This window comes from Microtus oregoni, unplaced genomic scaffold, assembly GCF_018167655.1.
Source record: "Microtus oregoni isolate MIOR12 unplaced genomic scaffold, Mior012 000027F_ref0000203, whole genome shotgun sequence".
NCBI classification, from domain to species: domain Eukaryota; kingdom Metazoa; phylum Chordata; class Mammalia; order Rodentia; family Cricetidae; genus Microtus; species Microtus oregoni.
This window is the reverse complement of record NW_024543086.1, coordinates 28684270-28711396: the sequence shown is the minus strand read 5'-3', so window position 1 is coordinate 28711396 and position 27127 is coordinate 28684270. Positions and strand designations below refer to the sequence as shown.

General features: G+C 49.5%; 1 protein-coding gene across 2 annotated transcripts in view; it reads left to right on the top strand.

Moving 5' to 3' along the window:
• The window catches only part of Litaf (lipopolysaccharide induced TNF factor), a 35238-nt gene extending 10512 nt beyond the window's left edge, over nucleotides 1–24726 (top strand). For both annotated transcript variants that reach the window (XM_041676553.1, XM_041676554.1), the window contains exons 2-4: nucleotides 15475–15699; nucleotides 19601–19757; nucleotides 23215–24726. In XM_041676553.1, the coding sequence (XP_041532487.1) occupies nucleotides 15480–15699; nucleotides 19601–19757; nucleotides 23215–23323 (486 nt within the window). In that variant the 5' untranslated portion in view covers nucleotides 15475–15479 and the 3' untranslated portion in view covers nucleotides 23324–24726. The remainder of the gene's footprint in view (nucleotides 1–15474; nucleotides 15700–19600; nucleotides 19758–23214) is intronic.
• Nucleotides 24727–27127: the final 2401 nt, after the last annotated feature.

Genomic DNA, 27127 nt, shown 5'->3' with positions numbered 1-27127 from the left:
CTCTCCAGTCCTAAATAAACAACGTACTTTGGAATAGCTTCAGATTTACAGGAAAGCCACCAGATTAGCCCAGAAAGTTCCTGTGGAACCTTAATTCGCTTCATTTTTGTAAGAGGCTGAGTGAATCTGAACAAATAGAAACATGTCTGCTTGGGTCTCGAGGCTGAACTACAAGATACTGGTATCTAGTGAGGGCTTTCTTCGCTGTGTCCTCTCAGGGTCCTTGTGGGGCGTGGGTGTGTGTTACTAAATACATTCAGAACACAGTCTTCTGCTCCTGGCCCCTCACATGTCCTTGTCACATGTGAAGTCCATTCCATTCCCATAGTGTAGGAGTCTTGTTCAGCCCAGCTCTAGGCCACAGTCCAGGGTCTCCCTGAAGTCAGATATGGATAAGACTTGGGAGATACAAACTCTTTCAGCTACAAGCCGTGAATAAAGTTCTGAGTGAGGACACTCCCTCAGAGAGGAATGGGCGAGAAGAAGGGAGTGCCAGTCTAATAGGCAGGGTCTTAAATCGTGTGTGTGCATTTGTACCTGCTCCTCATGATCGGGTTAACTAAACTGACCAGTAGCTCCAGGGACCATCCTCCTCTGTCCTCCAGCACAGAGGTCATAGGACGATGCAGACTGGACTCAGGTCCTTTGCATGTTATGCTCTTAACTGATGAATCTTTTCCCAAACCAAAAGTTGTGGTTTTTTTCTGTTAAATTTATATTTACATTATAGGTCTGTAGGAGTGCCCTGGTGCCTGTTTCTGAGAAATCTAGAGGTGTTGGATCCTCTAGAGCTAGTTAGAGGCACCTGTGAGCCACTTGATGTGGGTGCTGGGGATTGAACTTGGGTCTTCTGCAGGAGCAGTAATTGCTCATAACCTCTACACCATCTTTCTAGCCCCTAACCCCCTTTTGAGACAGGGTCTTGCTATGTATCAAGCTGACTTTGAACTTGTGATTTTATTTTTCTGCCTCTTCCCCTTGAAAGTTAAGATTTCAGAGATCAGCCGGGCGGTGGTGGCGCACGCCTTTAATCCCAGCACTGGGGAGGCAGAGGCAGGCGGATCTCTGTGAGTTCAAGGCCAGCCTGGTCTACAAGAGCTAGTTCCAGGACAGGCACCAAAAGCTACGGAGAAACCCTGTCTCGAAAATCAAAAAAAAAAAAAAATTCAGAGATCATAGGCTCATACCTCCAGATTTTTTTTATATATTTTTCTTTCTCTTTTTGAGACATGGTCTTATGTAACCCAGAATGGCCTTGTGGCCTTGGACTCCTGGTCCCCCTGCATTCATTTATTCCTTCCTTCCTTCCTTCCTCCCTCCCTTCCTCCTTCCTTCCTTGCTTTCTTTATTTCTCTTTTTCTGTTGTTTTTTGAGGCAGGGTTTCTTTGTGTAACAGCCCTAGCTGTCCTGGAACTCAGTTTGTAGACCAGGCTGGCCTTGAACTCACAGAGATTCTCCCCTGCCATGCATGGCCTTTTTTTCTTCTGCCTTTGTTTCTCAAGTGCTAAGATTATAGGAAGCACTGCCACACCTGGCAGAATATTCTTTCCACGTGCCAGCTCCTGAGGTCCTGGTCGGCCGTGTCCCCCACTTCCCCCAGCTTTGCTGAGCTCTCCTAGACTTGCTATCTGGACTTCACCCCTGTGGTTCCGCCAGTTGTCACCCTCATGGGGATTCACAGTGGTGTCTCTCTGTGACAGGCCTCTGCCTGGGTAGCACCAAGGTTCCTGCATATCTTTGACGTGTGGTGGGAGGAAGCTCTGTGCCACCCCTACATCTTCAGCGTCTACTAGATGAGAGGGGTCCTCACTAGAGTGGGGTGGGGTTGTCTTAAGGTCTTCTGGGCTTTTTCTGGAAACCTGGCCTTGAGCTCCCAGCTTGCCTAGAAGATCTCCAACATGTCTGCATGCTGTCGTTGTTCACAGACCCCTTCTAAGCTCTTCTCTTCAGAGGATGGGCTCCCGGCCACACCCTCGTCCCTCTAGGGATGTTGTGTGTTTATCTAGCCAGGCTGAGATTTCCATTTCAGTTATGAGTTCCACTAAGTCATTTCTTTCTTCATTTTGCTAAATGTGTTTAAAAGCAGTCACAGTGCTTCGGTATCTTCTGCCGAATGTGGCTCCTCCGCTCTGCCTCCCATAGCTCCTGAGGGCATGCCCATGGTTCTGCCCGGCTTTTGCTACTTTAGAGCAGGCAGGGCCCACACAATTCCTAGTCGGGCCTCTCGGCTGCCTGTTCTGGAGACTCAGGATGGTCGCACTCAGAAGTCCCCCTTTCCACTCCCTTTCCCTAGCTGCTGGCCTGTTACTCTGTCCCACTAGGGCAGCACCCATCTCCTCGGTCCTTGGTCCTCGGTCCTCGGTCCTCGGTCTGTAGACTACAGTAAGAGGGCCCATGAAATGCCTGTAATAAAACGATCCAGCGCAGGGCTTTGTCATGCTGGCCAAGCAGCCACCAACTGAGCCCTAGCTCTAGCACGACATCATTGTTTGTGAGACAGGGTCCCTCTATTATGTATCTCTAGCTGTCCTGGAACTTGCTGTATAGACCAGGCTGGCCTTGAGCTCACAGAGATCCCCCTGCCTCTGCCTCCGAGTGCTTGCGTTAAAGGGGTGTGCCATCACGTCAGGCTTCTTCTAATCCTATTTTTAAACAGCTTTTCTTTTCTTCCTTCCTTTCTTCTCTCTCTTTTCTCTTCTTCCCTCCCCCCTTCCCTCTTCCCTCCCTTCTTACCCTCCTTTCTCTTTTTTAGAAACAACCCCACCGTGAATCTCTGGAGCTCCCTGTATAGTTGAGGATGGCCTTGAACTTCCCATCCCCCTACCCAGGTTCAGGTGCTGGGGCTCAAACCTGCAGCTTCATGTATGCTAGGCAACACTACCCATTGAACCCTATCCTTGTCCTGGGACAGGCTGCACTTAACTCATTGGTTTACAGTCGCAGGAACTGTGAGTCCCTGTAGTAATAAGGGCGGCGGGGCTGTGTCCCCAGCACCCCGGCTGCCTGGCTAGCTTATGCCCGAAATAACAACACACAAACTGTATTCATTTAATCACTGCTTGGCCCATTTCTATCTAGCCTCTTCTAGGCTAATTCTCACATATTAATTTAGCCCATTTCTAATCATCTGTGTAGCGCTTACCGGGAAGATTCTAGCCTATGTCCATCCTGGGTCGGAGCTTCATCGCGTGCGTCTGCCTGGGAGCTGGGAGCATGGCGTCTCTCTCTGAGGCTTCTGCTCCCGAGAGGAGAGCTGTGGAGTCTGAGCTCACTTCCTCTTCCTCCCAGCATTCTGTTCTGTTTACTCCTCCCACCTATCTTCTAACCAGTGAGGGCCAAGCAGTTTCTTTTTATTTAACCAATGACCTTCCTCCGTCAAGTCCCCTTGTGGTGGGGGAAAAGGGCGCTAAGTTGTTTTTTATAATGGTCCTTCACACTAAAATACGCTGTCTGGGTATTCCCAGAACTGAGGAGCGGGGAACAGGTTTTCAACAGGTTTTCAACGCTCTCTGTTTTGAGGGCAGGTTGGACTCGTGGCAGGACAGACGTGGGCTTGCTGCTCTCAGCCGACCCCACGTTTCACTTCGGTGCCCGGGATCCACGTTGTATTTAGTTGGCATTTCCTCTCTGCTGCTTGTTCCAGAATGGTGTCTCTGGCTCACTTGCTGTGAGACTGACCATTTTGACCATGCTGGCTCTGTTCCCCGTGACAGGCTTTCTTACCATCCAGATGGGCCAGGAGTGTGGAGCACGGAGCTGTGGCATTCTCTCCCACTGTGGTGGCAGGTTCACAGAACCTGCGTCGCTTCTCCTGCCTGTGAACTCTGTCTTTTGGCAGCTCCCTGTTTTGAGAGACGATTGGAGGTACATAAATCCAGAGAAGGACTGTGTTCCATTTGTGAGGTTTGAGGTTGAGGAGTGATGAAACCCCAAGTTCTTGGAGACCCGTTTGGAAAGTGTGGGTCGCTGTGGCATTATCTTGCCAGTACGGTGTGGTCCCCAAGCCAGACCCTGAGGGAAACAGAAACTAGAAAGGGGATGAGGCCAGGGAAGTTCATGTGGAAGGTGGGCCTGTGAGAGAGATAGGTGGCAAGGCCAAGACCTGGACTTTTCACTATGACAGATAAGAAGTGGGCCCCTTTGAGGCCTGGGCAGAGGTCCTGGCTGGGAAGACAGACGCTGTTGTACCAGAAGACTCTGGAAGCTTTTGGCCTTGATTACAGACGGAGCCAACCCAGGACTAAAAACGAAACCAGAGGGGGCTCAGAACACGCTTGGTTGGTAGACTGCTTGCCTAGTGTGCACGAAGACCTGGGTTTAAGCCCTAGTACCACATAACCCAGCTGTGGTGACGCGGGCCTGTAATTCAGTTCTAGAGAGGTAGAAGCAAGGAGGACCGGAAGTTCATAATGTGTTTGAAACTAGCTTAGGCTACATGAGACCTTGCCTAAAAACAACAATAAAAATAACTCACAGGTAAGGAATGTCAGGGGGCAAGACCCATGCTCAAGTGTCTCCTTGGGCTTCCCCGGCTTCTGAGGTGGGGCTCTACCTTGTCCCATGGCCTCTTCCTCAACATTTCAGGTGTCAGCATAACCTCTGACCTGCCTTCCTTTTATAAGGGCTCTTATGATGACATGCAACCTTCCATACACTGCCTGTAATACACCAAGTTAAAATTTCAAGAATTTACTTACGCCCCAGGGTCGGTTCAGAATGGCAGAAACTTCTGAGCCAAGTAGGGAGTTATCAGGAAGAGGCTCCTCATGAGTCCAGCTTTTGAAGGGATCTCACGGCGGGCCTCAGGACAGGCTGCTGTGGTGATGCTGGGACATGTTGACAGGCTTAGCCTATAGGGCCTTGGGAGGTCAGATACCCTCTAGAACCGTTGAACCTGTGTTATCCCTTTGACCCTCGTGATAGAGAGGAGGAGTCCTGCTTTTCCACCACTCCCCTCCACCCTTCTTATTTTTTCCTAGAACCAAGAGTGGGTAGAGGCAAAACCTTGGGAGAAGCCCCTTCATGACCTTTCATGAAGGATTGCAAAGCCTTGAGTCTAATAGACTGGCATTTTCTTTTTTTCTTTGTCTGGTTTCAACTTGCTCTAACGCCTCCACACTTCCCGTTTCCATGTCTGTCCACCCCACGCCTTGACTTGACCTCCTATTCGGATATTCCAAGGTACCCTGTGGAGCCATATCGCACCCTCAGGAATCTGGAGGTCGCAAAGGGCTGCTGGCTCAGTTTGAGGGGGCCAGCCTCACTGCTCTGTTGTATGGAGACCGTTGTGTCTGAATGGAAGTGTGAGGGTGGTGCCTGTGTGACCACCTCCTCTTCTCAGATTCCAAGTTAGGGCCTTTCCTCAGATCATCCATCGTGTCTGTGTGTGCACGCATGTGGAGGGCAGATGCCAGCCTTGACTGTAGTCCCCAGGAGTCATCCAAACAGGGTCCCTCACTGACATAGAGGTCACCAAGCAGGCTGGGCTGGTCAGTGACCCAGACCTCTGCCTGTTTCCACCCCCTCCGTGCTTTATCGCAACCATGTAGTACTATGCCTAGCTTTAAAAACAAACAAGCATGGGTTCTGGGGATCAAACTCAGGTCTCTGTGCTTGCAAAACAAACATATTACCAGCTGATCTGTCTCCCTAGAGGATGCTACCTTTCCCAGTTTCCTCAGGAATTAGCAGGCCTGTGCCACCACACCTAACTCTGCTTCCAAATCTTGATGTTGTTGGAGACGGGTGTCCTGTGGCATTTAAACATGGCTACTGTTCTCTGCAAGTGTTTCCTCAGTGCCGCCAGGAGGGACCCTCTTGTCCTGAGTTGCTTGGGACTTTTCTGGGGTTTGTACCTAAAGTGTTCCCTATTCAGAGAAGTCTTCTCCCAGGTAAACTGGGGTATGGCTCACGTGTGAAGCACTGTGATGTTTTGGCCGTGGTTCTAGCTGCTGATGCAGTTATGAACACGTTTCTGCTCTTGTTCTCACAGAACCCACAGGCTAGTCAGGAAGCGAGGTGAAGACAGCTACAGAAGAAGTAGGACACTGGCAGCTAAGACCGGGTGCCTGTTCCGTGTGTTCTGTGTGCTCTCCTCAAACGGGTACTTCAAAGAGCCAGAAGAAGTACCTACCATTTGCAAGAAAACCCATGCGCTAACGTCGCGTTCACAGGGCATGGGAACCTGGATGTGTGAACCGTGTCCTTGCTGAGCTTTGTAGAGATACTGGAGGAGGCCAGAGTGACTTCTCAAAAGGCACACAGTGCAGGCCTGGGTATAGGGAATGAGGAGGCGCTGGCCCAGTTATCAAAGGGAGGCCTATGGAGGCAAAGTGAGAAAGTAAGTCTGCCTGGGGACATAGAAGCAAAGCTACCAATGCGGACATTCTCAGTGATGATAGAGATTAAACAAGATCCCGTGGGCAGAAGGGGGAACTCTCTTGGCCTTTGAAAGCCAGGACATTGATTATCCTAATCAGGGCGTGGGGTTGGGTGGTCACTAGCTTGGTTTCAGGTCTTCAGTCCTTGGAATGCCTGAGTACCAACATGGAGCCCCAAATATTAAGCTGTACCTGGAAAGTTCTGGCAACGTCTTCATGTGTCCGCTACTCCCAGTGTTGGAGATTTTAGTGAAGATGTTTTAATATACGCTTAAGCACGGGGGGCTAGGAGAAAAGAGAGGTGCTCAGAAGACAGTAAAGCACACCCCAGAGTTTGGGTGCTGCCTTCTAAGACAGAATCACAGCATGCAGGGAAAAAGAGGGATCCACGAAGAGACAAGAATGAAACTCAGCCCGATTTTATTGTAACCAGTGCTGGACCAGGACTTTTTTTTACTTTAACCATATTTAAGCACAGCACAATTTTTTTTTAAAAAGTATTCAGATAACAATTAACTCAGTCCCAAGTGCACAATTTAAGACAGGTTCACACAGAGATTCTTTACGAGTACATCTGGCTTCCTTCACAAGAATGGGAACTGCTGACTCAGAGAGAGTGCCCAAGACTTAGGTCTAAGGAGGATGACTGAGGTGAACATAATGCCTGTGAGTGTCAGGATTGGCCTGGCCCTAAGATAACACAGAAGTCACTTAGGCTGTTGTACAGTACAAGTGACCTCACTCATAAGGATGGGTTTTATAGTCTAAAAGCAATGCTTATGGTTTAGGGAAAACGGTCTTGGATAACTAAAAACATAAATTCTGGGAGATAAGGCAGCCTGTGCCATCAGACAGCAAAGGATCAGCAGGTTGTAAAACGGCATCATTGCTGGCATTCCTGAGAGAGAAGCTGTGCACCTCATTCCGTTGCCTAGGTGACTGTGTGTTTGCCTTTCCTGGCTTCTCTGTGTGCACAAGATTCTTTGTTCTCTACATACCTTCTCAATGCTGGGGTGACAGATGCCCACCAGCTGGGGATCAGAACTCTGGCACTTAGGCTTACGTGGGCAGGAACTTACAGACTGAGCCAAACGCCCCACTCCTAGTTAGTGTTTTTGCAACAAGGTCTCACCGAGTAGCCCAGGCTGGCTTTAGATTTAAGGTCCCCTTGTCCCTATTGCCTGAATTCGAGCTTATAGGCATGTCCTGGCAGAATTAACCATTCAAAGGCAACAGTGGCTTTTCATACCTCACCACATTGTGTGACTATCATCTCCATCTGGTTTCAGAATATCTCATCACCTCTTGTGCCATACCCCAGTCCCTGGCCACAGCCAACTTGCTTTTCATATCTATGGACTTACCTATTCTGGGCATTTGGCATCAGTCAGGTTCGTCGGAAGCCTTTGTGTCTGGGGGCATTTGACACCAGTCGGGCTGCAGGGCCGGAAGCCTTTGGTATGTGGGGGCATTTTGGCACCAGTCGGGCTGCAGGGTCGGAAGCCTTTGTGTCTGGGGGCATTTGGCACCAGTCGGACTGCAGGGTCGGAAGCCTTTGTGTCTGGGGGCATTTGGCATCCTTTTGGGCTGCAGGATCGGAAGCCTTCGATGTCTGGACTTAGCAGAATGATTTTGAGGGTCATTACAAGCCATGGCTGGAGCCAGGATCCACTAGCAAGAAGCTAGTGACCTAGTGACCTCTTGGCTTTTGGCAACCTCATCTTTAGCTTTAAATTGGGGTGACTTGTGTGGGGACAACCAGTCTGGTTTAATCAACATGGAAGGAACACCTGCTGTGGGCACAGGCCGGGAAGATCTAGGGTTTGTGGGCAGCGCCTGGAATAACTGGTTCTCCTGAGCTGTTCAAGACAAATTCCTTAGAAACAAATCTGCCCGGGTGTGAGGTGTCTCTCCGCACCCTGATGTTCGCCGGCCACAGTTCAGAACGCTAAAGATCACTAAGCCTGATAATGGATTTTGGGACATTTCCCTTCAGCAGGATCACCAGTTTACTCTCAGGTGAGGGACCCCAGAGCCTTCGGGGTTCTTTGTTCTGAAGCAGGTGGTGGCGGTACCAGCCCTGTGAATTTTACATCTCCCACCCCCAACCAGTCCAGACCCCTGATTTGGAAAAAGCAGATAATTTTCAATCAGAAGTGTCTGGTGATAAAATAGTTGAAATCTACACTTGGTGAGGAATTTTTATATCATGTATGGGTGTGTGGAAATAGTATTTTACTATGCTAAAAAACTTCTTTTATTAAAGTCATGTACTGAGTGTTAGGATGGCAGAGAAAGCAATGGCCCTTACTAGTCAGTTTGGGGACTGTCACCTTGGCTTCTGGGCAACCTGTGGAAAGTAAGGCTGACACTTCTGATGTTCTCCCGGGCTGGGAGGGGCTTTGGTAAGGTATAAAGAGCACTGGAGCCTAGTGGATGAGGTTCAAGCCCCAGCCCCTCACCTTCCTACCTGTGTGACTTCCGATGAGCAGCTTGACCCCCTGAGCCCGTTTGTTCAGGTACAAATCGGGATGATGATAATAACCATAATATTCTGTCTCCCTGACTCATGTAAAGGGGTGAACCAGTCTGTTAGGTAACGTGAGAGGTGGAACCCGGGGCCTCAGCACACGCTGGCAAGTACTCTACCACCAAGTCACATCCCAGGCCCCATCCTAGTGTGAATCCAGGGAGGAGGTGGGCACTGGAAGAGATTTGCTCCCTCAAGGTAAATGCCCAGTAGGGCTTGGTTGGCAAAGTGCCTGGGTTCAGATCCCCAGAAAGCACAAAAAGGCCAGACGTATCTGTAATACGGCACCGGGGAGGCGGAGACAGGAAGATCAGGACTCCAGGTTTCCAGCCTCACTGAACATCAGGTTTGCTGAGAGCAGTGAAGGAAGACACCTGACATCCGACACATAAAAGATAAATGGCAATGTCGGGTGCCATCTGGCGCTGCCTTCTTCCCTCTTGGGCCAAACACAGCATTTTTAGTGTTAATCCCAAGACAAGGGTCTGAAGGACCTGATGGTGATTTAGGAGTGACCCAGTGACAGAGTGTAAGTGGACAGCAGCCAGCTCAGTTGTGCTTGGCCCCAGGGCAGTGGAGAGGAGTGTGTCTCCATCACTACAGATGTGCTGTGACCGGGCCGGACCGCCTGGATGGAAGGAGAGCCAGACTCTGCTCTGTCAGTGAAGGGTTAATGTGGTATTGGGAGGGTGACATCTCTCACCAAGTAAGGGACAGGCTGGCCTTCTCAAGAGTGCACTCACAGGGCAGTGACCAAGTGGGGGCTGTGAAAACAAAGTTGTAAATATTACAATAGTGTGTGAACCTCAAACTCAGCTCTCCCCAACAAAATCTTATTTCTTAATTTGAGTTTCTCTTGCTAGGCAGAAATTAAATTATATTTAAATTAATTAATTGAGTTAAATATAATTTAATTATTCTTCCTGGGATGGAGTGGTGGTGATAGAAAGAGCCTGCGTGAGAAGACCTTCCCTGTAGCAGCTTCCTGGGAGTCCCTCCTAGACACAGTCTGCCTGTCATTTAAGATACCATCTGCCCCACAGCAAATCTCTGAGGCCCGGATATGAAGAGTCTTGGGATTTTAAGTAATGGGTTGGGACAGGACTAGGGCATTCTCAGAATTGACCCAGACTCCACTTCTCTTTGCTGGTCTGCAGCAGAGGTGGGAGTTGGTTCTGTAACCCTCAGACCATCTACAATATGCTAACACAGAGCCTGGCTTCAAAGGTGCCAAGAATTTCAGTTAGAGTAGCCACAGCAGGGACATTGTGCCGAGTGTGACTTTCTAGGCCACTGTTTCTCCCCCTTCCTAACGCTGTGCCCCTTAATCCAGTTCCTCACGTTGACCCGAATCATAAAATTATTTTCTTTGCTACTTCATAACTGTGATTTTGTTACTGTTATGAATTGTTGGTATCTGTGTTTTCCGATGGTCTTAGGAGACCCCTGGGAAAGGGCCCTTCAACCCCAGAAGAGGTTTTTTTGGGAGGTTTTAGAGACAGGGTTTCTCTGTAGCTTTGGAACCTGTCCTGGAACTAGCTCTTGTAGACCAGGTTGGCCTCGAACTCACAGAGATCTACCTGCCTCTGCCTCCCAAGTACTGGGATTAAAGGTGTATGCCACCACCACCCAGCTCCCAGAAGAGGTTTTGACCCACATCTGAGAACTCTTGCTCTGGGCCTTCTAAAAGCAGGACCTGGAGTGTCTAGGCAGTTGGCCTTGTCCCTTCACACACACATGCCACCCGTGAAGCCAGCCTCACTTCTCACCTTTAAAAAGGAGCTGTGGAGTTAGGCATAATGGCATACCTCCATATCTCAGCATTTGGGAGGTGGAGACAGGTGGCCAACCAGGGCTACATAGTGAGACCCTGTCTTCAAAACAGAAAACCAAACAAACAAGATCTGAGCTTGTCAGGTTTGTACGTGGATGCCCCTGTCCAAGTTTGGAACTAGCTAAGGACAGAGGAGTCCTGAGATGGTGGGACAGCCACTCCAGCTCCCCGTGATTCCCTGGTGAATGCTGGGAAAGGGAAGACTGAACGAATAATTAAAAGATTTTTGTTTTGTTTTCGTTTTTATGTTTTTTTTTTTCGGAGACAGTTTCTCTGTGGCTTTGGAGCCTGTCCTGGAACTAGCTCTTGTAGACCAGGCTGATCTCAAACTCACAGAGATCTGCCTGCCTCTGCCTCTGCCACCACCGCCCAGCTCAATTAAAAATCTTAATGACAGCTAAACAGTGGTAATAGGAAGGGGGACAGCTTGAGTTACCCCACACAGCTCCCAGTAACTATGGCAACCAGATTCTGTCAGGATCACCTGACTTGACAAGTGTAACCACTCAACTGCCCAGGGCCACCAAAGAGACCTTACAAGGCTGAATTTTAAGCAAACAGATTTTGTGAAGGACAAGGCACACTTCCGCCATAGCTAGCTTTTGTGTGGCGGTCAGAGGATACTTGCAAGAGTCAGTTTTCTTCCTCCGCCTGTGGGTGGGTGGCAGAACCAGCCCTGTGGCAAGTGCCCTTTCTGCTGAGCCATTTGTTGGTCGCTGCTCTTCTTCCTTTTCATTTTTGTAGAATTATAAATGTGTTTATGTGTCTGTTGGATCCAAAAGCAGTAAAGAGACAGTGTTCATCTGCATATTCCAGAAGATTCTGTAAGGGGGTGTGTGTTGTGGGGGTGGTCCAAGGCCTACTCTCCAGGCCAGGAAGTCCACTCCCTTCCTTCCTTTGAAGGAGAAGGAGAGAACCCCACAGCCCATCCCTAAATCTGAAGGTCAGTTATTAAAACCCAGCATGGTGGTCCAGGGCTGTAATCCCAGCCTGGGGGAGCTGAGGAGGTAGCAGGTTATGTGTTCTAGACCAGACTGGTCAACATAGGAGTCTTACCTAATCAAAAAACAAGTGCAGGTACCAGGATATCTCTCTAGCTTAGCTGGTGGTCGCAGGCCATTTTCACAACTATACTATAGCCCTTTCTTGCCCCTCAGCACACTGTAGCCCCATGCCCCACTCCCTACCAGGGGCAATTTTAGAATTTCTGAACCACCATCTTTTAATTTTTATAAGTCTTAATTTTCATGGTAATCTATGAAGCAGTTTGGGGCTGGCTGTCCTCCGAACAGGAAAGGGCAGCGCGTCCTTCACACCTGTCCTCCCATCACAGGGCAAGTGTCGGTTACTGCAGAGAAGTCAGGGGTCTCTGCAGGTCGAGTCAGTGCTCTCTCGAAAGCAGATGGGGTGGGGGCAGGGGCATCTTCCAGATGATCAGCTGATTTTGGGTCTGCCTGTGACTTTTCCTCTCTCTGCATTTCTTTTCCTGTCAGAGGAAACCCACAGCACACCTCAAACTGCTTTTGGGCCCCTTCTCATTCTTTTGGTCTATTTTTAGCTCTGAAGTGGTTTTCACAGCACGCTGCTGTGATCTTCTGAAACCCCCTTCCTGCCCTCCTTGGGAACTTGGTTCCTTCTTCTCCCGGACACCCACACCTGGGGTTGCTGGTTTGCTGCGCATACAGACTTCATCTTGAATCATGTAGCTCACTCACTGAAGTTCTTCCGTAGCAATGCTCTTAAAAATACACCAATAGGCCGGGCAGTGGTGGCGCACGCCTTTAATCCCAGCACTCACGAGGCAGAGGCAGGCGGATCTCACTCGCGAGGCAGAGGCAGGCCTCTCTCTGTGAGTTTGAGACCAGCCTGGTCTACAAGAGTTAGTTCCAGGACAGGCTCCAAAACCACAGAGAAACCCTGTCTCGAAGAAAAAAAAAAAGAAAAGAAAAGACACCAATAGAGGCCAGGCAGTGGTGGCGCACGCCTTTAATCCCAGCACTTGGGAGGCAGAGGCGGGCGGATCTCTGAGTTCAAGGAGGCCAGCCTGGTTTTCAGGAGAGGCTCCAAAGCTACAGAGAAACCGTGTCTCGAAAAATCAAACAAAAGAAAAAGAAAGGTAGACAGACAGACAGACCCCGATGGAACTGAAATTAATCTAATTCCACATGTAACTAGTACCACTGATCATATAACTAGTGGTTAAGTTACCGATGGGCTGTCTCACATTAGTTTTGTGTAGTAAGTTTTTAAAATCTAGGCTGTACTTCACATCGACATCTAACTTGATATTGTTTGTTTTGGTTTTCAAGACAGGGTTTCTCTGTATAGCCCTGGGTCGTTCTGGAACTCAGATCTGCCTGCCTTTGCCTCCTGGGTGACAGGGTTAAAGGTGTGTGCCACCACTTCCTGGTGGATGTTAATTATTTTTTTGTTTTGTTTTTGTTTTTCGAGACAGGGTTTCTCTGTGATTTTGGAGCCTGTCCTGGAACTAGCTTTTGTAGACCAGGCTGGTCTCGAACTCACAGAGATTCACCTGCCTCTGCCTCCCGAGTGCTGGAATTAAAGGCGTGCACCACCACCGCCCGGCCTGATGTTAATTTTTAAATACCTATGTATTTACTTATTGGGATGGGTGTACATTGGTTAATTAATTAGGGTGGACACACTCTATCTATCATCGGTGGTGGACGCACACACTGTGACACATCTGTGGAGGGATCCAGAGAGCCCAGTTTGCAGGAGCAGGGTCCCTCTCTTCACCATGTGGATCTTGGGGACCAAACTCGGATAATCACGCTCAGCATGAAGCACCGTTACCCCTGAGCCACCTGACTGTCTGACCACCTTACCCCCTGAACCACCTTACTGACAGATCGCCATGACATTTCTCGATGTTACACCCCCACCTCCAACCCCTTGCTTTTTTCCGCACTTTGAAATGCCCTCCTAAACTTCCGGAGACTCCTCTCCTTGGGCCAGTAGAGCTTGTTTAAAGATGGACTCGGGCCTTCTTCCTGCATCTCTTTGCTTCCCACGTGTTTTGGAACAGGAGCTGGTTTCCGTGGATGGAGGTAGCAGGGCTGGCCAGCCCCGATGCTGTGGTACACCGTCCTCAGTCCTGGCTGCCCGTGTGTCCTGTCTGGGAAACAACCACATAAAGTGGGGCCCTGTGTCCCCCCGCAGCTGCCCCGTGACTGCCGAGCATCAGCAGGCCAGGGCACAGCCTGGATTCTGGAGTATAATTCCGGGCGGGTAGCAGTCCAGGCAGGCACCAGTTCTGCCAAGGGCAGAAAACCCTCTCCCTCACTGAAGTCACCATGTCCCTAGCTACCCTGGGGCTCCACTTTCTAAGTGGGAAGTAATGTGATGGGGGTTCACTTTTGGGCTGTTCTGAGACAGGCTCTTCCTATGTAGCCCAGTTTGGCCTCAGAATTGATTTATAGCCAATGATGACCTTAAACTCTGATCCTCCTGCTTGTCTCTCTAACTCTCAAGTACTGAGATTACAAGTGAGCCCAAGGCCTCATGCATGCCAGGCAAGCCCTTTCCCAACAGAGCCACACCTCCAACTAATATGCTTCATTTTAAGATAAAGCAGTGATGTGTTTGTGTGTTTTCCTGCGTATATGTTTATGCTTCACGTGTGTGCGGTACCTGCAGAAGCCAGGAAAAGCTCCTCTGGAGCTGGAGTTCCAGGTAGCTGTGAGCCTTGTGTGGCCTTGGTCCTCGAAAGAGCAGTTAGTTTCTCCTTTACACGGAGGCGCTAGGACTCAACCCATGGCTTAGTGGCTTGAAGAGCACACATTGCTCTCTCAGAGGATCTGAGTTAAGGTCCCTGCATCCATGAAAAGTGGCTCAAAACTCTGTCACTCCAGCCCCAGAGCCTCTGATGGCCTCTTCTGGCACTGTGTTCATGCATGCACAGAAACACACACAATTAAAAATATTTTTAAAGTAAATAAAAAGGAGGCAGATTCACCTTGTTACCTAGCTCAGGCTGTCCTTGGACTTCCCTCTTCTTCCCCAGTGCTGAGATTACAGTGTGGGCCACCGTACCCTGTACACATTCACCTGGAAAACAAACAGAACAGAAGAACATAAATAATCCATTCTCGATTGAGATTTTTTAAAGTGAAAAAAAAAACCCCACATAACAAAAGAGAGCATGGCCAGCCTCTCAAAGCGCCCCTCCTGTACCCTTCTAGATTTCTCTCCCCTGGTATCGGTTGTCATGTGTCTTGGGGCACCAGGTTTTACTTGCGCCTTCTCATGGTTGGCATTTAAAAGCTGCCATCATTTCTAAGACTCAAGTCAATTAGTGAAAACCTACATTGTTAAATAGAAGAAATGCTGTTTTGGAGTGTGTGGGCTGAAGGGGAGGCTCCTCAGATCAGAGGCAGCTTGTTAAGGGTTTGGTCTTTATGGGTAATAACTTACTTTCCGTCTGTACTTGGAAGGTCCTTGTGAAGGTGATAGTTTCCTTGGTTGTTCAGTTTGTGCTGTGAGGGATGGGATGGGCAGTGGCGTGTGAGCATCTTCTTTCTCCTTGCCCCCTTTGGTGTTGTTTCTGAGATAGAGTCTTAAGTCACTCAGGCTGGTCTCCAGCACTTGTTAGATAGCGAAGGATGATCTTCAAGGTCTGCTTCCACCTCCCTAGTACTGGGCTCTCAGGCATGTGCCCACCCCCAGGTCAGCTGAATTTCTTATGGTGTCTTCTGTTTTTGCTTTAGGTAAAATGTCGGCTCCAGGACCTTACCAGGCGACCGCAGGCCCTTCTGCAATGCCCACCGCACCCCCATCCTATGAAGAGACAGTGGGTGTCAACAGTTACTACCCAACACCCCCAGCACCTATGCCGGGGCCAGCCACAGGACTCATTACAGGCCCAGACGGGAAGGGCATGAATCCACCTTCGTACTACACCCAGCCTTTGCCTGTTCCCAATGCCAATGCAAGTATGTATGTCACCCAAGTCCTTAGTCACCAAACCTGTGGACCCTGAGGTAGAGGACAACAGCAAGGTGCCAAAGTATCAAAGCCAAGTGACAAGCACTGTGACGTCCACCCCACCCTGGGTTTCTCATAGGATATTTCAGACATCCCATTATTGAGACCTGTGATTTCCCTATTTAGTGGCTAGCAAGATGACTCAGTGGGTAAAGATGCTTGCTGCTATGCCTGAGTTTTCTCCCCAAATGAAAGAACCAGCTCCCCCAAGTTATTCTTTAATCTCTGCATGCATGCACATGTGTGTACATACACATGCACAGACATTAATAATAAATGTAATCAAAACAAATAACAACCAAAACCAACAAAATACATAGGAGCCTCCACATGCCTGCTGGGCTCATAGCATTTGCCACTGCCCCTTGCCCGAGAGAACTTGGGAGTGGGAGTGTTTGAGTTTAGAGCCAGGGGTGACTAGAGAACTCCTGTCCTGAGGCCAGCTGGTGTGGGCACAGTGCTGGGTGAGCAAAGGGAGGCCAAGCTGCTGCCCCTCTGTGGGGGCAGGATTTCACCTGGACCCTTGGGTGGCTTCTGCAGAGTCCTTGATGGCCAGGTGTGTGCGTGTGTGCACCTACTCAGCATTGTAAGCTGATGAGAACCATCTGAAAGAGCAAGCCTGTGACTCAGGCCAGCAGAGCTGGTCCCCTGCCCTTCTGCTTTAGTTTTGTTTGTGTGTGTTACCTGTGGAGGCCAGAGGTCAGCCGCAGGAGCTAGCCACCTTATTCTAATCTGTAAAAGTAAGTGTGTGTGTGTGTGTGTGTGTGTGTGTGTGTGTGTGTGTGTGTGTGTGTATGCAAGTGTTAGCATGGATGGATGGGTGGATGTGCACCATTTTGCATGACTGACACACAAGGGGACCAGAAGGAGTCAAAGGAGTCTTTGGGTCACCTGGGAATGAATTTGCAGGTGGTTGTGAGCCACCATGTGGGTGTGGGAATAGAACCTGAGCTTTGGAAGAGCAACTAATGCTTTTAATGGCTGAGTGAAGAAAACATTTCCAGTTCCCTTACTCACCTTTCTAATGGCTCAGTTTCCTCATCAGCATGTCCCTGAGTTTATGAGTCATTCTGTTAAAATTAACTTCCTGGGTCAAGCCAGAGCCATAACCTGATAAAGAAACTGGTCATTGTGTCCAGTTCTGAATTCTTGGGTTGAAGAGGGAGCTCACAGGTTATTACTATGTAGCCCTGGTTGGTCTGGAACTCACTAAACCAGGCTAGTCTTGGACTCCTGGTTTTATTACCTCTAATTCCTGAGTGCCAGGATTGCAACCCTGCGTCACCATGCCCAGTCTATGAAATCCTTGGGGTTGCACATACTAGACACTCAGCCAGTTGCCCGTGTCAACAGCCCTCTACTTTAGTCTCTTTTAGACCAAGTGATCAAGAAATAACTTATTCTTTTTTTTTTTTTGAGACAGGGTTTCTCCGTAGATTTTGGTTCCTGTCCTGGAACTAGCTCTTCTAGACCAGGCTTGCCTCGAACTTACAGAGATCTGCATGCCTCTGCCTCCCGAGTGCTGGGATTAAAGGTGTGCGCCATCTCCGCCCGGCGAAATAACTTATTCTTGAACCAGAACAAAAATTACTTAATCCAAATTTCTGTATAGCTAAGTAAGGTATACTTCTTGCTTTCTGGAAGCAGGGTCTTGGTAATAGCAAGTTAATTCTCAGTAGTCCCTAGTCCCCCAATTCCAGGTTGTATAAATGGCCTTCCAAGGACCTAGCAGTGGAGGGAGTCATTGACAGGCACACAGCTGAAGCAGCTTCAGGACCTCTGTCACTAGTGATTGTGTCCTGACTGCTGTGGGATAATGCTCTTCCACACTGCAAAAATTTGTTGCTCATATTGGTTTAATTAAATGCTGATTGGCCAGTAGCCAGGAGGGAAGTATAGACAGACCAACCAGACTAGGAGAATTCTGGGAAGAGGAAAGGCAGAGAGTCAGTTACCAGCCAGACACAGGAAGAGATGAGAATGCCTTATTGAGAAAAGGTACCAAGCCACATGACTAAACATAGATAAGAATTATGGGTTAATTTAAGTTGTAAGAGCTAGTTAGTAATAAACCTGAGCAATAGGGCAGCCAGTTTATAACTAATATAAGCCTCTTTGTGTTTCTTTGGAACTGAGTGACTATGGGACCAGGCAGGACAGAAACTTCTGTGTACACCTGACCTCCATGAATGTCTTGTTTCGTGGCTTATGGTTCTCATAGCAGTGTTTGAGCTGTGTGTCAGCTCAATTTCCTGGCTGTGGGTTTGTGCTTCGCAATTGGTAAACATTTTATACCATTATCCTCAGGGGTCAGAGTCTAACCAGGAGTCGTGGCGTGTGTGTGTGTGTGTGTGTGTGTGTGTGTGTGTGTGTGTGTGAGAGAGGGGGGGGGGAGACAGATATGTTGGCAGTGATCTTACATTAGGTGCTACCAGAGACTATAGACAGTGCCTGCCTCCCAGAATCCTAATAGCAATTTTTCCTTCCACTTAAATATGCAGAGAATACTTAATTTTCTCCAGCTATGCAGAGAAGGAATTCATGAGTCCTCAAGTTTACCCTGTACTGTACTGAAGGCAGTCACCACCTTCAGAACATCCCCACCTCACTCTTTCTCCTCTTACCTTCCAGCAGCCACTCTTGGCTGTAGAGAATCAGGCCTAAACCCCAGCATGCCCTGCTTCTCTAATACCTTCTGCAAACCACCTCAGTAGAGCTGTCTGCAGAGCTGAAGAAGCAGTTTGGGGACCTTACTGCTCATGCTTGGTCCAAGCTCTAGGCCCAGAGCCTGGGAACTGTGTCTTCAATAAGGACCCCACAGGACAGGAGGTCTAGGAGAGCGAGGACATGCCAGCAGGACACAAAGTCTTCATCTCTTTTCTGTAGACTTTTAAAACCTCTCAGGAAACGCTGGACATCTGTCACCGTTTCTACGTCCGCTTTATCATTCTTCCTTCTCTTTCTTTCCTGCGTATGTGTGTTTTAAAACATGCACGATACTTAGGAGGCACAGGCAGGAGGATTGCCACAAATTCAGGTTCAGCCTGGTCTATGTAGTAAGTTCCAGGACTACATCGAGAGACTATTTCATCCCATCCCTTCCTAAACAGTGTGTCCACACAGATACAGCATAAAATCTATCATCTGGCTGCATGGTATAGTGGTACATTCTTGAACGTCCAGAACTGAGGAGGCTGCTGAGGCAGGAGGATCACAGTTTTAAAGGCAGTGTGGGCTACATGGTGAGATCTTATGACCACAAAAGATAGTTTTTTAAAAATCGACCATTTTAATTGTTCCATTTAAAAAATAGTTGTATTTATTTTTAGAACATTTCATGCATACATATGTATATATGTTCATGCATACATATACATATATATACATACATATATATTTATTTGTAGTCTTGATCACACCCATATCCATTTCCCTTTCACATCCCTCTGCCCTCTGCTAGCTGTCCCCTTCCCAACTTTAAGTTCTTCCTACCTCTTTAAACATTTGAAAGCATGGCTCAGTAGTGTTAGGCAGACATGTTGTCCACTGTTAGTGTCTGGACCCCAGACAATGACTAAAGTGGGTTTCTGTATCCATCTGGAGTCTCCCAGTGTTTGTCGTTTTGTGACTGGCTTATTTCACTCAGCACAGTGTCTGTCAGAATCTGCTTCCCTTGTAGGCTGAGCTGTGGTTGACCAGGCAACTGCAGTGCATTTTTCCTTTCGTCCTTGGGAACCACCTTTATGAGCTTAGGTTCTGGGGTGTTCGCTGCAACCCCAGTTCTCATGTGCAGACGTAAGCAAGCGTTCTTCTGCTTGTTCACTGAATAGCGTTATCTTCCTCCATCAGTTGCCGTGCAGACGGTGTATGTGCAGCAGCCCGTCTCCTTTTTCGACCGCCCTGTCCAGATGTGCTGCCCATCCTGCAGCAAGATGATCGTGACCCAGCTGTCCTACAATGCCGGCGCCCTCACCTGGCTGTCCTGTGGCAGTCTGTGTCTGCTGGGGTGAGTGCGCCCACTCTGCGGAGATTCTCTTCAGACTGGCAGGGGCTGTTCTGTGCATTGGCGGACTGTGTGTGTTTGTGTGAGTAGAAAGGCCAAGGTTAGCAGTTTGTCTGTCTATTGAGACAAGCTCTCATTGCTCTACAATCCCAACCCCAGGATTATAAGCCTGGTTCTTCACTACCTCACAGATAATTTTTAAAATGACTTCCCTTTTTATCCTTTCTTGTGCGTGCGTGTGTGTGTGTGTGTGTGTGTGTGTGTGTGTGTGTGTTCATGGACGTATACCATGGTATACGTGTCGAGGTCAGAGGACAACTTTCCGTGGTCATTTCTTTCCTTTCACCACATGGTTCAGGGGAACTGAACTCAGGTCCTGATGCTTGCAAGGCAAGTTCCCCACTGGCTGAGTTACCCCCAGATACCTGTAGGAATTTTCCTCCTTCTGTTTTTAGGGTACTCAGCTGCTAGGCTAGTTCCCTGTCTCTGCATGCTCAGCCTGTTTTAGGATGTGTAAAGCTGAGTGTGGTGGCATATGCTGTAATTCCAGCACCAGCAGGAGGAGGTGAAGGTAGATTGTCTCAATAACACAAAACAGGGCTGTCCAGGTGGCTCAGCAGGTAAGGGTGCTTACCACCAAGCCTCACCATCTGGGTTTGATCCCCAGAGCCCACATAGAGAGACCTGACTCCCAAAAGTTGTCCCCCGACTTCCACTTTTGCACTGTGAACAGGTATTCACATATACACAATGAATGAATGAATGAATTAAAAATGAAAGCCTGGAGCAGCACAGCTGGGCTCAGCTTTCTAGAAGTTCACAGCACCTCCTCCCCACAGGGCAGCCACCAGGAGTTACCCCTGCCCCCAGCTGGGAACTCTGCTCAAACATGCGTGGAAATCGCTGGATGTGTTCATGTAGAGACCTGCTGAACAGCTGTTCACATCTGCAGAGGGAGAGGCCCTTGGGCTTCTTTTCCTTCTAGAATTTCATGACCTAAATAATAATTTTTGCATGACTTCGAGAGAAGCTCCAAACATTTCATGCACTAACACACTTTATAGGCCTCTTGTCAGCCATGCTTCTCCCTTACAACCTCTGGGATTTCCCATTGCCAGAGCAGGGAATTACATAAATATTTATGTCTGCACTAAAAGCCATGCTAGTCTGTGCTCTGGGGGAGAAATCCGAGCAAAAGCAAATACATGGTTTTCCTAAAGCAGATACTAGCAGGAACCTCACCCTTTCTGGCCTGTGCGTCACTTAGGAAGCCGCTGCTGCGTTTTTTCGCCTGGAGGAGCAGGGACCTCAGCTGCTCGGTGACTGACGTACATCTCCTCACTTTCCGCTTGTGACTCTGGGTGGAGAGAGCCCTCGGCCTCTGTTCTCTGTGGAAGGAGTGGGCCACGCAGGCCTGTCCACCCATCCTTCTCCGACCTGCCTATTCAGCTCCACTGTGGGCTCTCACTTCCACTCTCTGGGCTTAAGCGACCAGGTCTGCCATCCCCATGCTCAAGTGTGACACAGGCTGATCACCAGCTCAGGGCCTGCCCGAGCAAGGGAACCAGACTCTGTCCACAAAGTAGAAAGAAAGATGTGTGTAGTGGTGTGCTCAGCATGCCTGAGCAGGAGAATCCACAGTTTAAGGCCAGCCTCTGCCACATAGGGAATTTGAGGCTAACCTGGCCTACATGAGACCCTGTTTCCAAAACAATAGTAAAATAAAGACTGGGGATACTGCAGAGAACAGGAGTGAAAAGCTCGCCTAGCGCATTTGAGGCCTGGTTTCCATTCCCAGTACCACACATTGCTGCTGGGCCCAATAGCGCACATCTGCCATCCTAGCCACGGAAGACAGGTAGGCAGGTAGGCTGAGGTGAGTTCAAGGCCAGGTTGGGCTATCTAAAAAGACGCATAAAAAACAAAGCAGCCCACTGTGGTGGTGCAGGAAGGCAGATCAGAGTTTGAGGCCAGCCTGATCTACATAGGGAGTTCATGTCAGCCAGGGCTTCCCAGTGAGATCCTGTCTCAAAGAGGAAAGGAAGGAGGGTACTTTGGCTGCTTTGAAACTTTTTTGTATTAAAACTCTTATCTTTGAAACTGGTAAGAGGCAGCACAAGCTCATCCTCGGCTGAGCCTGAAGTCAAGGCTGACTTTCTGCCTTTTATCTCCCAACTTTTAATAACTTTGGGAGGTAGTCTCACCGTGATCCCTGGAGGCAGACGACTTCCCTTCCTGTCTCCTGGGGGTGTGGTGTGGATGAGGTCAGTGTGTCTGGGGTCACAGGGGATGTCACAGGTGAGAAGAGTGAGCAGTCAGCAGCAGGCCGTGTTTCCACCCTGAGTCCGAGTCTGTAGGAAGTACCATCCATGTGCAGAAAATGGATGTTGGGAGGAGTCATCTGGGGAAGGGGATCTCCTAATCACTGGACCCCAGAAGTCTACTTTGCCCCCAGGCTAAACCCTGCCCACTCCTGTGTAAGTTTGCCTGGGTGCTGCCAGCCTCACTTGTTGGCGCTCCATGTTCATGCTACCAGACAAAACGCAGGCCACGAGCCATCTAACATCAAACACATGGACTGTGGCGCTTTACAGAGCAGCTTGCCACCCTCATCTGAGATGATGATGATGACCTTCTCTTCCTCCCCCTCCTTTATGGGTCTAATATAGCTCTGGCTGGCCTTGAAGTCACATTGTACCCAAGGATGCCCTTGAACTCCTGGTCCTCCTGCCTCTACTGGTCTAGTGTTGGGATTACAGCCCTATACCATGTTTGGTTTTATGTGGTGCTCAGGATGGAACCCAGGGCTTTGTGCATGGTGGGCCAGCCATCTGCCAGGGAGCTACAGCCCCAGAATGCTCCTCCTAACTTTTTCTTTTAAGTGCTGGTGCTAAAGCCGAGCCCTCCCGTATTCTGTGCAAGTGCTCTACCACTGAGCTACATCCTCAGTGCCGGGGTTTTGTTGCTTTGTGAGTCTCACTGTGTAGCCAGGCTGACTCCTGCCTCTGTCTTTCTGGTGATAGGGTGGCAGGTGTGTAGCACCGTGCTTGGCTCTGCCACATGTCATAGCTTTTTGAGAGGATAGTATCTTTGGGTTTAGGGGCCCACCTCGAGTTTCCAGGGTGGTCCTGTATCAAGATATTTAATTACTTTTGCAGAGACCCTCCCCCTTCCTTTTTGAGTCAGGGTCTCATATATCCAAGGCTGGCCTCCAACTCACCAGGGAGTCAGCAATGACCTTGAACTTCTGCTTCTCCTGCCTCCATCTCCTGAGTGCTGGGGTTATAGGCTTGCACACCTGATATTGGGGATCAGGTGCTGGGCTCTGTGCCTACAGGGACAGATTCTACCAGCTCAGGTCTTCAGCTCCACACCGGCCCGCCGCAGACCCTTCAGGAGGCTCCAGCACGGGGGTTCTTGGTGTTGGTGGCATGCTCCTTATGTGTGTCTGTCCTCCCAGGTGTGTCGCCGGCTGCTGCTTCATCCCATTCTGCGTAGACGCCCTGCAAGATGTGGACCATTACTGCCCCAACTGCAAAGTGCTCCTGGGCACGTACAAGCGCTTGTAGGACTTGGCCAGCCAGCCATAGGGGAGATGCTAGATACATGTTACCAGAAGTCACCTGACCCTTGCCCAGCCCACCCAGAAGAGACACCTTCCTTGATTTCATCTCTTCATGGGCTCCAGCGTCGTGTCCTTTGGTGGGTGGGAAAGGTCAAAAAAGTGACAAACCTCCAAACCCCAGAAATTGCTGCTTGGAGTCACACCCTGCACGTGCAAAGACATGGACCTTGATGTTTCAAGGGCTTATCGCTTGCCCAAGTCACCCCACTAACTGTGATTGTTACCCCGTTTACCTCTCCACTGATTTGCCATTCGCTGGCTCCTCTTCCTCCTCGGTGGACCTTCCTGGTGGCGGTCTTAAACCTGGAAGCCAGTTTGCCTTATTTTTCACCGTCTGGCCTGATCTTTTCTGTCTCTCCCCATCCTTGATGGCAGAGACCTCGCCTTAAAGACTTTGTGGTTCTGTAATCGCAGGCTCTCGGGCCCTCAGAATTGCTTTAACTTCCTAGGTTTGGTTTCGTTTGCCGAGTGCACAGAAGGGCTGCCGACACCCACCAGACACATATGGAGCAGGCCACAGTCAGGCTGGGTCTAATCGCATCCCCTCCTGCCTCAGCCCCACTCATGGGTGCAGGCATCTTCCTTGTGGTTTCTGCGAGTTCTTGTCCTTAAAACACGTGGGAGTTCCTTGGCAGGGAGACCTTTCTAGAATAACTTTTGTGATCATAATACACCCTTCATTTTTCCATTTGCTGGTGTGTTTTTGGTTGGTTTTGTTTTCGTTTTTGATGTACAGTCTGGCTTTGTTGCCCAACCCAGCTTTGACCTCTTAGGTTCAAGTGATCCTTCAGCCTTTGCCTCTCAGATACCCAGAGCTCTAGACGCACACCACTGCACCTACTACGTTGTTTTCTGTTTCAACAGACAGGTGCTTTCGTCTACTGCCTACCTGGACTTGTGTGGTTTTGAAAAGCTTGTCTATGGGGATGAGGGTGTCCCTGTTTGAGCCCATGCTACAGTGTTGAGAGCTTGAACTCCCGCAACAGAACCTGAAGCTTGATTTTAGTTTCTAGAGATGAGCTTGCTGTGTGGCACCAGCCTGGTTTTCAGTATCAGCGGACCAGATGGGAGGACACCAAAGACAAGTCAGGACTCCTAGGGTGACCACTCTGTCTGACACAGCCCAGCCAGTGTCCCACACAGGAACCGCTGCAAACAGTAGTGCGTGAAGTCAGCCTGACCCTGAACTGCATGTTGGTTAACATACAGTCCTAACCATTGTCTGAGCTGTTCATGCGGTGATCCAGAAGCACTGGCCATCATTTTTGCAATGAATTTTGGGTACCATATATAACTTTGGTGTTATCTACTTTTAAACAAATAAAATGTTGGTCACTCTGTGAACGATTCAGAGTGAAGAAGGGCCTTGTGTTGTGTTTCCAGGCATTGCCCAAAGAATCTCGAGTTGCTCTGTTACTCTAGAAAACCCTTCGTGACCCACACTTCAGGCTTGCTGAATATTCAGCCACAGCAAGATGACCGTTGCTAACAAGCGGCATTTGAAGGTTTGGCTGTGGGGAGCCCACAGGCGTCATCGATGGCAACAAGCCACGGCTTTCAAGTTTTAATAAAATGCCAAGGAGAAAGCTGTCCTCATTCATCCTCTGAACAAAACCCTCCTTGTTTGTTGACCGGGGATGCTGTGGGATGCTGGGAGAGAGGGGGTACCAAGTGAGGAGTGCGGGTGCCACCCCTTCCTTTCTTCCACCTGCGGTGACAGCTTCAAGTTGGAAGGTGTGAGGGGAATTGGGTCATTTAGTTGTGGCTTACATTGCCATCGAAACCCTATTTGTGTTCTTGTGACATCATTGCTCATGGGATCTCAGTTGAGTGGTTTCTTTTATTTGATCAAGCTCAGCGCTGTGCAGTTCGCAGTTTGGCTGTCACTGTGATCACAGGCTGGTACTAATTACACATGCAGGCTTCCAAACAAGGGCCCTGTGTCGAGGCCTATAAAATACATACTATACGGAGCTTAATGCTACATGCTACAGACTTAGTCTAGGCTAGCTGGCCCCTGAGATCCACATAGGTAGCCTCTGCTTCTTGGCTGACAGTCTTCATACATCCTAGGCTTCCTCTTGCCACAATCAGGATGGAGTCTGGACAAAGACAAGAAAAAGGACAGGATGTGACTGCTCCTAAGTGTGGTGGCGGCGGAGGTTATAGCTGTGTGGGAGAGCATAGCCAGAGGCAGGGACACTTGGAGGGTCCAGAGTGCACCTGACCCTGAGCCACCTGAGGAGTGGAGGAGGGGAAGGGAGCGAGGAGGACCAGGTGCAGCAGCCGGAGACTCAAAGAGTAGATGAGAGGGACTAGGTAACCAAAATGTCTAGACTGTATAGGGAAGGACAGCCCAGCCCCTGGGCTGAAGACTTTAGGGCAGACCCTGTAACAGCTGGGGGACTCTGGGATATATATGTTCAGTAGACAACTCAGCCTTGTCTGTGAGACCCAACAGGACCTGTGTGGAGATGCTGCACAGACTCCCAAGAAGGGGCTTTGAACTTGGTTGTCTTCAGTGTTCACTCCCTTGCCCGAATATATGGAGAGGTGGGTATTTCCTGGTCAGTCTATTGGTGGAGAAGAGAGACCAAATGAAGCTATGGCCACAGTCAGGAGGTTGAGGCAGGAAGCCTTGCTGACTGTGGCTTCCAGACATTTTCTGTTCTTAGACCACTGCCTTTGGCGTGCACGGCTATGTGGGTGTGAAAGCCTCTTTCTGATGGTGCCATCGTGTGACATCGCTGTTTCCTTCCTGTTCTCTCCTGCCTGTCCTCCCTTACTACTGGGGATGGAACTCAGGGCCTCCCCCACCCTAGGTAAGGGCTTTGTACAGTTCTAAGCCAGACTGCTGAAGTCCCAGGGAGCTCAGCCATACTGTGCAGAAGGTCCCCCTAGCTGGGTGGGTTGACTACCCCCACTCCATGGAGGGGAAGGGAAGATCTTGGGACCTTTGCCTGATGTTCCAGCCACTCCCTACCTCCTGCTGTTTGCCTGTAGCCTTGGGGAGTTCTGGAGACCCAGAAAGACTAGGGGTGTCCCCCCCACGCCATGTTCCTCTGGGAAAAAATCTCCCTGTGTGGTAATGACTTCCTGTTGCACCCTTATGGGGAGGAGCACCCACACCCTCGTAAGAGGCCTCCACCTGTATCATAAGGAATCTAGTAAACTCACGTTGGAGTCCCGCCTTGACTTGTCATTTTGATCTTGGGAGAGGAGATAGACCATGTTCATGTCCTCACTGAAAGGATTTCATTAACATGGACATCTCAGGCCCTTGATTTGACCATTTATTGGTTTTTCTGTTTTGTTTTGCTTTTGAACTGGATTGTGGTACAAAATTCAGGATGGCAGGGAGCTCTGGGAGGAGCTTTTCACCTTACCCACCCCCATAACCCCACTACTGGGACCTTACCCCTCCCATAACCCCAGAGCCAGGTCCTTACCCCCTCCTATAACCCCACTACTGGGACCTTACCCCTCCCATAACCCCAGTGTCAGGTCCTTACCCACTCCTATAACCCCACTACTGGGACCTTACCCCTCCTATAACCCCAGTGCTGGGACATTACCCCCTCCTATAACCCCACTACTGGGACCTTACCCCTCCCATAACCCCAGTGCCAGGTCCTTACCCCCTCCTATAACCCCACTACTGGGACCTTACCCCTCCAATAACCTCACTACTGGGCCCTTACCCCCTCCCATAACCCCAGTGCTGGGACCTTACCCCTTCCCATAACCC